The following is a 14,457-nucleotide window of genomic DNA, read 5'->3' on the forward strand; positions in this document are numbered from 1 at the left end:
TGGTACACGACCATTTGTTTGCCAGAAATTATTGACAAACTCCGTAAAAATAACCGTAAACGCCATATCATCTTGCACCACGATAATGCCAGTTCTCACACGGCTAGACAGACAAATGAATTTTCGAAGGTTACTAACGTTGACCTTATGAGCCATCCCGCTTACAGTTCCGACATGGCACCTTGTGACTTTTATTTATTTCCAAAAATTAAGAACCAGTTACGCGGTCAACGATTTTCATCGCCTGAAGAGGCTGTCGAAGAGTATGAAAAATATGTTTCAGAGTTTGTCACGGAGGAGTGGCATAAATATTTTCAAAATTGGTTCATTCGTATGAAAAAGTGCATTAACGCTAACGGAGAATATTTTGAGAAACAATAAATTCATTTCTGACCATTTATAGTATTTTTTTTCTTATTCATTCCGGATACTTATAGTGCGCCCCATAATCTCGCCTTTTTTTCAGTGGAGTAGGACTTCTTAACTTCATGTGCTGCGATCCTAATTTTATTTATTTTTATGATTGTGAATACAAAGGTTCAACACACAGAAAAATTTTCGTCGACCCAGTGGGACTTGAACCCACGTCCATGCTGCACCGTAGCATTGCTCTAACCATCTGATAGATGTTACTGTCTTTGAATTCACAATCATAACAAAACTAGTGGAGTTATTTCACAAAAAAATCTTAATAAATTTATTTATATTTATTGAAAACACTTCAAAGTTTCGCTTTCTAGTGTTACAAGTCACGCTGATTAATTAAAATAAAACAAAATACAATAAAATAAAAAATTAGATAACAAAATAAAATTACAAGTACATCGTAAAAATAGAAAGTATATACACTACATCCACTAGTTTTTACTCCATACTCATGGGCCCTTTTAAAGGGATGTCCCTAATCTGATTGGACAGTCGCGCACATTTGTTGTCATTGTTAAATCTCGTCAACTGCTAATAACTAAAGTACATTCTCTTGTCCGTTTCTATTGTCATAATTAGATGTCTTTAACACCACATGGCTCTATATGAATATGCATTTCTGTTTACAGTCTTCTGCCCATTCCCTGGGTACATCGAAAACGGGAAGGTACTTCTAGTTGGAAACATGGGGTTGTACGACTACCGACCTTACGTCAAGAAGGTATGAGTCATTTCCCAGCAATTCAAAGGCGTCCTTTGCTTAACACCGTTGCTCTCGTAAAATTCTCGCATAAGGTTCTGCCGAGTGACATCTGTGTCTGTAGTGTCTTTAAACATCAACGTCATTTTTAGTCTAACCAAAAACTAAGTATGTATAAAATTATTTATTTCAGGTGGTTAACAACAAACAAATCATGTACGAATGTGAGAAAGGCTATGTATTGTCTGAAGGTCCACCTGGCGCCACCTGCATTGGCGGCCATTGGCGTCCTAGAGAATTGCCCAAGTGAGTCATTTGTCACACTTTTATGACCATATAGTATGTATACAACGTTACGCGATAAGGTTGCGGTTAACCAATTTAAGAAACAATTCTGCACTGCGTATGCTAAGTGTGAATAGTATAGTAACTTAAACTTTTATTTTTCCAATAGGTGTACTCTTTTCCAACATCCTCGAATCCGTTGGACACGCCGACGTCGTTCTATAACAGATACAGAACTCCGTTCTAGAAGATCAGCCTACCTCCGCCAATACTACAACAACCTTCGACATAAACCTGACCCTACTCAACAACACCTCGATCAGTTGTATGATAAATACAATCACAAAACTCAAAAACCCACTTTGAGACATGCAAACTTCAAAATTATGAAAAAACTTGACACTAATATTGAAGATGAAGATGAAGATGTTTCTGCTGAAACCCCTGATGGAGAATATCCAACTGCTGTTTACACAGTTTACAATGTACATGGAGAACCTATAGGACACAGATTGTACTCGTATCAACCAGTTTATGAGCCGGAAGAGGAAGATATAATACAACATCATGAAGATATCAGTGAATATCAAGATGATGACGAATTAGATGAATTACCCAATGTTACGGTCTTAAAAGGCGGTCTATTTCACGAACATGGGCGTGGTAAGGAAAATGAGAAGAATATTAATAAATTGAAACATCAATATTTTGAAAGATATTTAGATAAAAGAAGAAAACGCTATTCAAGTTCTAAAAATGGTGACGAGGTAAAAAAAGAAATGGACGTTGAATTACAAGGTGCTGATAGTAAAAAACGTGTAAGAAAACATAGAGTTGATAACAAATTGGACTTAGATTTAGATTTAGAAGCTGAGGAAAGTAGAAGCACCATAACTATCATAGGTTCTACTGTAAAACCTAGAATTAAAAGAGATTTAGTAAGAGAAGAATACCATAGAGATTGGACAACAATACCAATCAAAAAAGAATATACAAACGAAATTATAAATAATATGCTTAAAGTCATACCGCTACAAAGTTTAGACCTAGAGGCCAAAGCTACAGTAGATAGTAAATCTGAACATAATGTTATCAATCGCAATGACAAAGAAATGGCAGTAATACCTTTGCAATATAAAAGTACGAATTCAACAGAAGTAGAGAACATTTTGGATAAAAGGGATAAAAGAACGAGTAGAAAAACAGATAGACTTAACCAAACTACAGCTACTATTCCAAAAACGTAAGTTTAAATGTAGATTATTAGAAAGAGATATTTTAATTATAATTTTCGGGAGAACCAATTTCCCCAGTGCTAGTTTCATTTATTCATGTTGTATTTATAACATGAAACCCCCCTAATTAGTATTTCTTTCTATAGTTGTGAAAGAAAAATGTATGAAATTTTAATTCATATTTTCAGAGGTCGAGAAGGCAAAGGGGGTCGGAACAATCCAGCGCATCTGAACGATGATGAAAGTCAAAGTACTGAAGCAAAAGAGTTTATGGATGGAGCCACTAATACTACTGAAAAGAAAAAAGGACGACCAAAGGTGCCATGTGAACCGATCGAGAGTGATCCTTACGTTAATATTGAGATTGTTAAGTACGGACGGGATCCAAATAACAGTTTTAGCTCTGGTAGGTATTTTTTGTACGGTCTCGTAATAACAATGATCCATATATCGGGGAACTTGTTAAACCGCAGAGAGAGTCAGCATAATCATAGTATATTAATAAAGCTTTCAGTTTTTTGTTGAAGCTTCCAATGACCAGAAGGTTGGCAGCTTCCTTCCAAACAAAAAGCTTAGTCATTCAAATGTTGTCAGCCTCTTGGGCACGATGCCCCAGTCGACGAAATTTTCTATTTCTTCTTAATTTAAATCTTCATTTATTTTCTACTATAGTAAATACTTGTTATTAAGTAAGTACATTATACTAAATTTGATTTTGATAACCCAGTCACATCTACAGACACTTTTAATTTGAACTGTTTTTCAGGCACTATTGTACGAGTTGCTTGTGGAAAAGGCTACGGACTGAACTTAGAAGCAAACGCTACTGCCAAATGCGTTAGAGGACGATGGAAACCTGACAAACCGAAGTGCGAAATTTGTAAGTTTAAAGGCCATACATTTATGTAGATTAATTAAGTACATTAACATTGCATTAAATATAAAATGATTACAATTATGGATATTAACTCATGTGCTCGCTTCAGAAAACAATATTTGAATAGTTTCGATTTAGTATACATTTCGGAACTTACTATCAGGTGGACCATATCCATATGTTTGCTCAAATGTATACCATGAAAGCAGCACCACAATGTATTAATTTTTGTGACTTATATTTTCGCAGTAACGGTATGGACGACCATTTTTCTGTCTTGCGCATGCACCTTTTCTCTATATTCCTGGAAATTATTCTAAATAATTATCCTTTCATGCTTTGCTCTCGCACAAATTTAACTTTTCCAACATTTCTGTTGTTTCTATTGAAACTGCATTACAAGGACAACGAAATTGAAAACTTTTTCTTGAAATCTGTAAAAGCATAATTTTCAGCCACTTAATTGGCACAAGTTTCATTAAAACATATTTTTTTCTGCTTCTATTTCAGTGCCTTGTCACGTCCCGTCGACTGAGTACGGCATATACACTATGCCTTCGGACTCGTCTCCTCTAACCTTGGGCTCCAGCCAAGAGGATCGAGAACTCAATGAAACTGACCCTGTACCGAATGGACAAGTCGTTCACTTCTCCTGTGAATACGGGTAAATATATGAGTTTGTATGGTGTTGACCATGTCTTGCTGGTGCATGACTTTTCAGAGTGTCTTCCAAATCACAGCTTATGGTCCACGCTAAAGTAGATCTCGATAGAAAATACAGAAAATTTTAAAGAATTAATTTAGACTTTTGTGTCAAGAAGTCAGAGAAGGTTTCTTGTGCATTTAACGCATTGAAAAAATCGCTCACGGCAAGAAAGATAATAAGCTAAACAACAGTACACGAACTCGATGTCGGTCAATCCATGTCCGTCTAACGGTCAGACTATATATGGCAAACTTGCGTTAAAAAAGTCACCAGAATGCATTTAGAGAAGTGAAGTACATCGACACTCTAAATATCACAGAGTAATTTGCACATCCTAAAAATTAAATTCTATACTTTGATGAAATAACTTAACGAGTGTTCGCATAACATTTTTTTGTTAGGTCTTCTTTTCTATTCAAGTTACTTACTTATTTCGGTGGCGCAGTGACCCAAAATGGGTCTTGACCTCCGATATCAGACTCGACCACGCCTCCCGGTTTTAAGCCTGCTCTTTCCAGCCACTAGCACCAGCTATTTAGGACGTCCGAACCCGTCGACGTCCACTCGGTCGTTTCAAATAAGTTCTCTTCGCGGCATGATCCTCTCTTATTCCCTCCACATGTCCGGAGCAGCGGAATCTCGAATAGTCCAGGCCCAATATTGTGGGAGAAACTTCTCTACTGAAAATTATAAGATTTTCCATAATATTACTTACAGATACAACGTTCAAGGGCCGACAAATTTGAGATGTTGGCTTGGCGAATGGGCAGTCACCAGCATGCCAGAATGCGTGGCAGGTAAGAAGATCTTGAGTGATACGAAAAGTGGGTATTTCTACATATGTCTTTAATCAGCACGTCTGTTGCCCAATAACATACGCAGATATCTTGTACTATTTTGTCTGCCAAAACTCCCTTCAGGCCTTTAATATACGAGTACAAGTGTTATTTTTGTATCTTTATTCTAGCACCCTGCGAACTTCCCCTTCTGCATGGAGCGACTTACGAAGCAGGGTACAGAGCAGGTCTAACTGTGGCCCATGCATCATCAGTCAACATAGCTTGCGAACCCGGTAGAGCACCGCCAGCTACACTGAATTGCCACTTAGGAAGACTACAGCCTACTGTCCATGACTTCTGCAGGCCTTTAGGTTCGTATATCTTGTCAGTGTCGCAGTAAGCTGGGCAGGGAGGAATTAAATTTGTAGGTGCCCCCAGCACAAAGGATCCTTCATAATATACAAGTATTTAAATTACCTATACGTACGTTTTAAATCACTCAAGTTAGATATTTAGCGAGTTTAACCTCATCGTCATTACAGCCAACCGAAGTTAGTAATCTTTTGAAAATGAAATAATATCATGTTTAAAATTCCAGCAAATCTATCCCGTCCACGTCCAACATCAGAGTTTCAGAGTGGTTCAGACATCGTCAGGGAAGATGTTTCAGATCTAGAACCGGATCTGGATGGTAAAACAATCACAGAATGCGGACCTCCGGCCAGGTAATAAACAGTCCTTTTTCACAACTCATGATATCTTTCGCAACAAGTTCTACTTAAAATTAAGTTGAGCAAAAACTGACTTTGTAAATTAACCAAAAGATTAAAACTTTTTAGAAGTGGACAATAATAACAACGAAGGCATTTACAGGGGCTAATGTCAACAACATTACTATAGGCAAAGTGATGTCACCATCATAATATATTGTTTTAATATTAACAAAATTTGATATTTTTAAGCAGAAACAAGCAAACCTCTATCGTAAAATCAGTAAATTGACACCTATATTCGTGTAATTTTTAACAAAATCGCTTTCATTGTAGCTTGTGTTTTTTGTTTAAGAATTATATAATCATTTCCATTCTGTTGTATTCGTTTAAATCTACTAGAGTGCCATTGGCTTTAAAGGAGAAACTCTAAATTGTAAGGCACATGTAACGTTTAATCCGCGCGCGTGGTAAGGCCTAGATGATGTTCGAAGCATCTTCTTTCATTAATCTTCGCCGGCTGTTGTAGTTACCTAGTGTTGTCTTTGTTTATACCCAGTACATTTTGTATTGCTATTTCATTCCTGCGCGGACTGTAGTCACGTCACGTTGCTTCAAACGCGTTGATTTTTTTAAGTTTTGTGATATTTTCCTTTGCTATGTCTGTGTCTGTAACAATGGAACACTGAGAGCAAATTTTTATTATTTACCACTAAAGACACGTACATTTTTATTTAAATTATTTTGTTTAGTCGTGTTTGTGTGATTAATGATTAAATCAATTGTAATATTGATTAAATTAATTTGATATGTAAGTCTGACAGTAACTTTATGTAATAAAAATTTGCTCAAGTTGCGTTGTCATCAAGACAATGAACAAATTAACGAAAAAAAGTACTATTTTTGCAAAGAAATGTTTTTTATTTGCTGACTGGAAAGACTGAAGCGAACAATGGCGGTCAGGGATGCCAAGCCCTGGTGAGAGCCTTCTAGGTTCGGACTTTTGCTTCTTTACCTTCTACATTTATCTGATCATCTTCACGAATAGTCTCATCATTGATATGATCATCAAATATGTCATCAAAATCTATTAAAAAAAACATCAATTCTTTAATCATCAAAATGTTCGCATATCGAATTCTATGGATTTTGATTTTTCATTCTGTCATGGACGGACCATAGAAGGTATCATGTTCATAACTTACTACAGGGGGTCTACTCTCGATTTTCGTCCGACATCCGTCCGAAACAATTACTATCAAATAAGTAATATTCGACAAAATTAAAAGACAAGTATCCAGTATGAAGCTTCATTCGCATCACGCGTCTTTTCATTTGGTCAAGTGTTGCTTATTTGGCAGTAATTGTTTCGGACGGATGTCAGACGGAGATCGAGAGTAGACCCCCAGGTCTTAAATCCTCGGAAGGCAGGGCTTAGTTTACTATTATAAGTAGGTATTTGGATTCAAAATAACGTTTTATTGATACAACATCAGCTGTGGCGTGGTTTATGGAATATAGACGTCGGAAACGGGTACTCTATCGTAAACTGGTTAAACGAACGTCACGCATAATTATTATTCGTGGCCAGTCCCTTTGAAGTGATCATAATTGATTGATAAATATAAAAATAAAACGCTTTTATGTCCCCTATTTAGCGTGCTTGTAGAATTAGCACTATAGAGGGAGCTTTCAATTCAAAATTTCTGTTGTCTTGGTCATTTTTATTAATTTGCTTCAAATGGCCAGTAAAGAGGTCAAAATTATACAACAATTTTACTTTTAAAGGCTATCTGGATAGCACTGTTTCAAAACTCAAGTATAGTGAAAAAAGATATCGTAAAATACTAAACAAAACAATCGTGCTCAACAATTTTTTATCTTACGATTATATACAACCGCTTTATTACGATCAAACTCTGCTCATCCTTTTTTGTTATTATTATATCACTTGATTATAATAACAAAAAAAGGACGTACCAGTCGTGCGGCTATAACAGTTGCAGTGTCACTGCAACAGGGCAGGACTGTCAGGGCTTTAAATCGCAAAGATCTGGGCACTACTACAGCGCCTGTCACTCTGAAACATAATTTGACAAGTCCCATGTGCCTACAATTTCACCAGCAACCTCACACTTCGAAACCAAAACGCAGTAATACTGACATTAATTGACCTACCAATCAAATTACTGCTTGGCGACAGAAATAGGTAAGGTGGCAGTACTTCCCTGAATGAACTCTTTCACAAGGAGTTCTACCGCTATACTTCCCGTCTAACACTGCCATTTTTTCCTGCAATGTATACTCACATATAATTGGTCAACATAGAACCGACAAAACTGAGCGTTCGTGGTGCCATATCAAAGTCAAAATATTTATTACTTTCATAGTTTACACAGCGGTCTTAAAATTAAAACAGTATCTACATACATCCTATTAAGGGCGCCACAATATACGTATATATAATAATAATAATAATAATAATAATAACGCACACACTCAACATAACCCCGCACTAGGGAAACCCTGTGTCGCGGGTGCCATGGACACACACATAGACAACCACAAATTACACCCAAACTCACGAGAGAAATAAATGTAGGCCATACAAATATTTCTCCCGGCCCGGGAATCGAACCCTCTCTCCGGTATGGTAACCGTTCGGCCACGGAGGCAGTTGTAATAAAACAACAATTTAAAGTTATTTAAATTTTTATTGAATGTCAAAATTAGATTCTCATAGGATGGACAATATATTTGTCATAGATGTCGCTACGGCTAAAAAGTCGTTGAGAAACCAAATACAAAGATCCGACTACAAGCACGTAGAAAAATTCGTGACTTGCGCTGGTTCGTTCCGTGGCTTAGTTGGCGTAGCGTCTGACACGGTTTGCTACGAGACATCGGTACCAATCCGGCAGGATCGAAGGATTTTTTTCTAAGTGTATCGAACATACACCAACGTACTTTGTATTAGGTAATAATTATAACCTATTAAAGTTTTTGTTTTAAATGTCAACTGACGGGACGAACAAGTTGTGCACCTGATGTTAAGCTACTCGCCTGTCCATAACAGTTGCTTATTAAAGAAAAACTTCTGAATTAAAAATAATAATAGCAAAGCAAAATGACATGACATAATATAGTGGTTTTTGCTGCAGTAGGTATCTTGTTAAGAATTACACTTATGGCGCCATAATAATGTAAAATTAAAAAAATCAGTATAAATAAAGTGAATCAAGACAAGCGTTAACAATTCAGAAATTTTGAAAAGGAAACACCCGTGTCACATCTGTGCCCGACGTCTCTATAAATTACGCCTCTCAATGTGATAGCTGTTCGTATGGCTACGTTAGCTTTTTTGTCTTGGCCGAGCTTAGTTTTCGTTGCTCAATTAAATTCCTCAATGTCTTAGTGCATGTTTTGTGTCTGTTACTATCCAGTTCAACAAATATTGAAACCCTGAAATTTTAAGGACGAAGATTTTGATGTCTAAGTTTTTTTTTCTATTACCGTATTGTAATAATTAAAAAACGCATTGATTTACAGATTCTACTAATAATCTAAGTAACGATTTATACTGATAAACTAATTAATTGAATTAGTAAATTGTTTATTAAAGATTAATTTATTCAGTAAATTATTAATTTAATCAATTAGTTTATCAATGTGATTTATAATTAAATAAAGCATCGTTAGTCAATTACATACTTGTATTACAATTATTATTGCTAGTAATTAAATGTAACATCTGTCATAATAATCATAACCTTTGTCATAATTATTCGGAACTTCTCCAAAGGGTCCAAGGCACTCTCATATACCGGGACGGGTCTGAGGTCAATGGCACACTGAGCATGGAAGGCTACCCCCATGGAACTGAGATCACGTTCAGATGTATTGCATCTATCATGGGTGAGAAGACCACATGGAAACTCATTTGTGAAAATGGAAGTTGGATCGGAAAAAGTTTTGATTGTGGTAAGTTTAAACAATAGTACATTACTGCAGAGGCCTGGAAGTAAGGAATTGCTGGACGAGTGAGTTACAAGGCCGAGTGCTAGAGCTAACGCCAGCGCGATACAACGTCACATCGTGAAACGATGCCGCGACGTCATAATTCATTTATTCATTGTGTCATGTGGATTAACAAAGGTGTTACATAATAGTTTTCCACATGAACCCTGTAAGGGCACTACAATGATAATAACTAAGTAATTACTAATCTCGTATACAAGCTGTGTCATTAATTATTACAATTACTATGAAATTTATCAAAACTAATAATTAAAATTTAGATCACAATAATTAACATTAAGAAGCATAATAAGTGATACAATTTTTTTATCACTCAATTAATTAATTTATAGTCCAAATTGGACAAAATATTGCTTGAAGAAAGTAAATTAATAACAAAATAATAATAATAATAATAATAGTCCCAACAAATGTTCGTAAATTATGATAATTTTATTATGTCAAAAACGTGATAAAAATTATGGTATGTCAAAACCAGTTGAATAATAGTAAATGTCACGTCGTATCGTGTTTATGTGTAAGAGCCCTTACTGGGAACCCATGGTCAATTAACTTTCAACTGAAGATAAAGTCGAGGAATATTCTTACGCCTCGGCTACGAAAACGTCGCCACACTTGAAGCGTCAATTCGCTGAATGCATCAAAATACACCCACGAAATCTGGTAAATACAGTGTCTTCGGTGAAGGGGAAAACCAAGTAGAATTCTTTTTACGAATTAAATAGTTAATATTGTTGCGAACATGTCATGGATAAACCTACACATTCAATGAAGTTTGACATATCCCAGGTCCTTGCAAAAGAAGTCCGTTATCTACCCAGGATGCTGCGAGAGGCCATTGAAATTAAGAAACATCCTAATTTCAACAGGGAAGATGGTTTCTCAGTACCACCAGTTTGGGATCCAGTATTTCCTCTAATGAAAAATCCCAAACAGACATAATACTTCAGTACTAATTAATATGTTTTAGTTTATTCTAATTTCTATTATTAAGTAATAATAAATTGAACTTCATAAAAATTCATTCAATAAAATAATTTGTAAAACGTAATGTAGCGTAAATTGGAACGTTTTCTTTGTAAAATTAAATATAAGGTATTTAATTAATAACTATTGTAACTATAGTGAAAAAAATAGGGTGGTTTGCATCAATATTAGACATAACTGGTTGAAGACAGTACCACCTCAATCAACCGTGACCATGGGACCTGTAAAGGGCCCGAAACGTCGGTTTGTTTGAAAAAACAAATATATGCGATTTAAATCCGGAAATATAGTTTCATTTCTTATAGTTGATATTGTTTAATATTTTTGGTGGAATATGTATACTTTAAATATGTATTAATAATAATAATACAAATTAACTACCAATTCCTTTCAGTTGTAACCAAACAATAAATTAAAACAAAATAATTTGTTTGCTGAAAACGCTGACGCGCGGAGCGACAATTTCGTGCTAACTATGCCCGTGCGAAGGTGCCCACCTTTAAATTAACGGCTTATATAGAAGTGGTGTAGTAGTACGACTGTGTTACTTCACAAATTGGGACTAACTTGCAAAATTGGCCCGCACGCGTCACGATAGTGGCGCTGCGATTGCTCTTCTAGATATTATACAAGAATTTGTAGTAAATTCTCATCTTATAATTTCCAGAGGAACTGGAAGCACAAAGCGAAGAGCTATTAAACAACAATAGCTGTACGTTCAGAAACGAAGAGCCTCACGTCGTGTCGTTCTTCAATGATCTAGAGATCACAGAAATTGTGGATTTCCCAGCCGGATCGGTTATTGTATCCAGGTATGTAAAACGCTTGTATTCAGTTTATACTGCTTGTGGTGGTAACAGAAGAACTTGACAAAATAGCAAATGAAACATGTCGGCCTTTAAAAGGTGTGGAATTCATTTTTATAGGTGTAGCGATATTGGCAAATACGCCATGACAGGATCACCAACAAGGAAATGCATTGGAGGATCTTGGGACGGCATGAAGCCCTCTTGCTTTGGTCTGAATCAGGAAAACGATTATGCTAGTAAGTCATTTTTTGGTTACATTTCACACATTGTAAATAATATCATATAAGAACTTCTTACAATACCATTAATCATGCAAGTAATAATGCAATAATAAACATATTTTTCCCTATAAGGTCAGGTGAGGTAAAGGGACCACCGGGGGAAGAGGGACTTGAAGCCTTGACACATAATTTAGAGAGTTTAGCACTGTAGTCTCTCAGTCGGTAATCTAAAGAGGATTGCGTTATAGTATCTCAATCGATAAAACAGACAACTAAATTAGTTTAAACGATTTTAAAGAGATGTCGCTACGATGCTCCAAATCCAAAAGGCGGGTAAATAACAGATTTAACAGTTTTGAAATCTTGAGAACACCAGGTACACGTTACCTTTACAAGAAATACCATATACTGTTCCTCCTACTGTTTAGCCGCTCACGCGATACATGCAGCCGTGGACGCATACCACACCTAGAGGTGCCGGTGATGATTTTATACCGATTTATCGGATATCGAAGTTATAACAGGTAAAATAACTAATATTAATTGCTATTTCGGTGACTACTCTAGGAAACCATAAAGTATTTAATGCCTGGGTCTGTCATTTAAAAAAATAAACAATATCAAAAATACGTCACGACAATCGAGTGTGTTATTATTTGGGCTGGTGATTTCGGTGTTTATTTATTGAAAACATACCGTAAATTTAGCAATGCAGAATAATAATTTTTATTTATAAAAACTTGTATTTAAACTGAATGCTTTTCTAATTTGCGAAACCAAATAGCCGCCATTTTGTGGTAGGAGGAGCGCATCGCGTGAGCGGTTGGGGAAAAAGTAACATTAGCACATTTTGCACGTTTCCGGCAAATGTACATATCGTAAGAATTGTACGTAGCGCAATGACTACTAAAACATGTCACATAAACAAAGGTAGTTTAGTGTAGGTACTTCAAAATTCTTATAAGACTATGAGTTCTTCCTGGAGCTCTAAATAATAATAATAATATCGTTTATTGCTAAACATGTTGATACATTTAGGCCTTATAGAGTAGTTGGTAAAGTATCAAACATGTACCCTGTATGGGCGCAGCAATGTCAATTTTAAGATATACAATTTTATTACCATTAATTATAATATTATTACAATGAAAATAAATAAATCTAAGCGAATATATTCTGAAAGTCAAATGATTTAATTTTAAAAAGATTGCCAAATTTAATTTTAAAGTATTTAAAAAATAAATCATTTAATAATTAATCAATTAAAAATTAATTCATTAACAATTAATGCTCAAATTATTCTGGAATTGTATAATAATAATAACATTTGTCAATTAAGTCTTCTTAATAATTGCGTTTATTTACTCCATGATAATAGAGTATGTTTCTTTTGCTCCCACCTGACTATAATATCTTTTTCTTGCGGTGCCATCCTTAATTGAATTTTTAAAGCAATTACTAATACATCTGTATTTTAGTTATACTTGACCACTTGTCGCAATGATCTTGAGCGACTTGAATCTTACTTACTTACCAGTACACGTTGCAAAGAATTTCTCGTTAAGCGTTTGCCCAAATAATCTTCCCATAAAATTTTATTTCTTTCAGTGGAGAAGCCACCAACGATATTGTTTAGGCATTCTCAAGGACCCATCGCGCAGACCAACGACGGTAAGATGCTGGTCTACCCTGGTACGGTGTTGCATATGGAGTGCCTGTGGATGAGAAGGTTTGGAAATCCGAAATGGAACGTCACGCATTACTATCAGGAGTAAGTTTATTCATCTTTAATACAATAATAGCTTCTTTTTTCTTGCTCATATAATTCTGGTATCTCACTGAAAGTTTGAACACCTTCAGCCAGGAAATTGATCTGTAAGTAAAGGATTTCTCGACCTCGGTGGCTTAGCGGCTAACTCTGCGGGCAGTAGAACCTATTTTGGGAAACGATATTTTCTAAATTGGTCCTGGGTGTTTTGGGTAACGCCCTGGAGTGAATCCCATTGCTTTGGTACTCATAGCACACAGGGAATTTCCTAGTTTGAGACCAGAAAATTGGTTTAGTTGGCTGTTAATTTTGGTTTTCGTCATTTGTTATCATGCACAGCCCAGGAATGCAATTTCCTACCTGCGACTATGTTTTCGAGCACATATCCCGACTGAGTAGGCATCTTCTGAGCGAGCTTGTTCCTTTCTAGACCCTTTCTTTGCTCCAGGGCTAGGAAGTGGTCAAGAGCAAATCCATTTTCTTTTTAAAAATGTCACTACATAAAACTGTAGATGCGGAATTCGATAGTTTCAGATCAGGTAATTGGTGATGTTGTCTGAACCTTATTTAGTACTATTTTATGCATTTCAGTGTCAACCGCACTTACCCGGAGGGCTGGACTACAGATCCTGGACGGGACAGCCAACTGGAGTACCGGTTGAGCATCATGAGCGCTGAGAAGGAGGATTCAGGGATTTATAGATGCGAGACACCTGCAAGACAAAGCCATCAGGTTGAGGTTATTGTTGAAGGTATGTTCATGTTAAGCAAAGATGACGATTATGACTTTATAACGATTATTTTGCAGATTATTGCTAATATTAACTTGAAGGATTTTTGTTAAATAGAGTACACTCCCTTAAGGTGGGCGCGTTTGTTGATGACTCATTTAGATTAGATATGAAATTCTTTCGAC

The 14,457-nt window shown here is 35.9% G+C and overlaps 1 protein-coding gene across 1 annotated transcript in view; it reads left to right on the forward strand.

The window, feature by feature from the left end:
- The window catches only part of LOC113227732, an 83,013-nt gene extending 68,628 nt beyond the window's left edge, over positions 1-14,385 (forward strand). The window contains exons 11-24 of the mRNA XM_026460719.1: positions 1,056-1,147; positions 1,320-1,432; positions 1,581-2,654; positions 2,835-3,052; positions 3,413-3,526; positions 4,034-4,187; positions 4,947-5,026; positions 5,197-5,379; positions 5,607-5,733; positions 9,521-9,699; positions 11,411-11,555; positions 11,670-11,788; positions 13,385-13,544; positions 14,133-14,385. Coding sequence (XP_026316504.1) covers positions 1,056-1,147; positions 1,320-1,432; positions 1,581-2,654; positions 2,835-3,052; positions 3,413-3,526; positions 4,034-4,187; positions 4,947-5,026; positions 5,197-5,379; positions 5,607-5,733; positions 9,521-9,699; positions 11,411-11,555; positions 11,670-11,788; positions 13,385-13,544; positions 14,133-14,385 — 3,011 coding nt within the window. The remainder of the gene's footprint in view (positions 1-1,055; positions 1,148-1,319; positions 1,433-1,580; positions 2,655-2,834; positions 3,053-3,412; positions 3,527-4,033; positions 4,188-4,946; positions 5,027-5,196; positions 5,380-5,606; positions 5,734-9,520; positions 9,700-11,410; positions 11,556-11,669; positions 11,789-13,384; positions 13,545-14,132) is intronic.
- Positions 14,386-14,457: the final 72 nt, after the last annotated feature.

This window comes from Hyposmocoma kahamanoa, unplaced genomic scaffold (assembly GCF_003589595.1).
Source record: "Hyposmocoma kahamanoa isolate Upper Pololo Valley unplaced genomic scaffold, ASM358959v1 215, whole genome shotgun sequence".
In the NCBI taxonomy this organism is placed as follows: Eukaryota; Metazoa; Arthropoda; class Insecta; order Lepidoptera; family Cosmopterigidae; genus Hyposmocoma; species Hyposmocoma kahamanoa.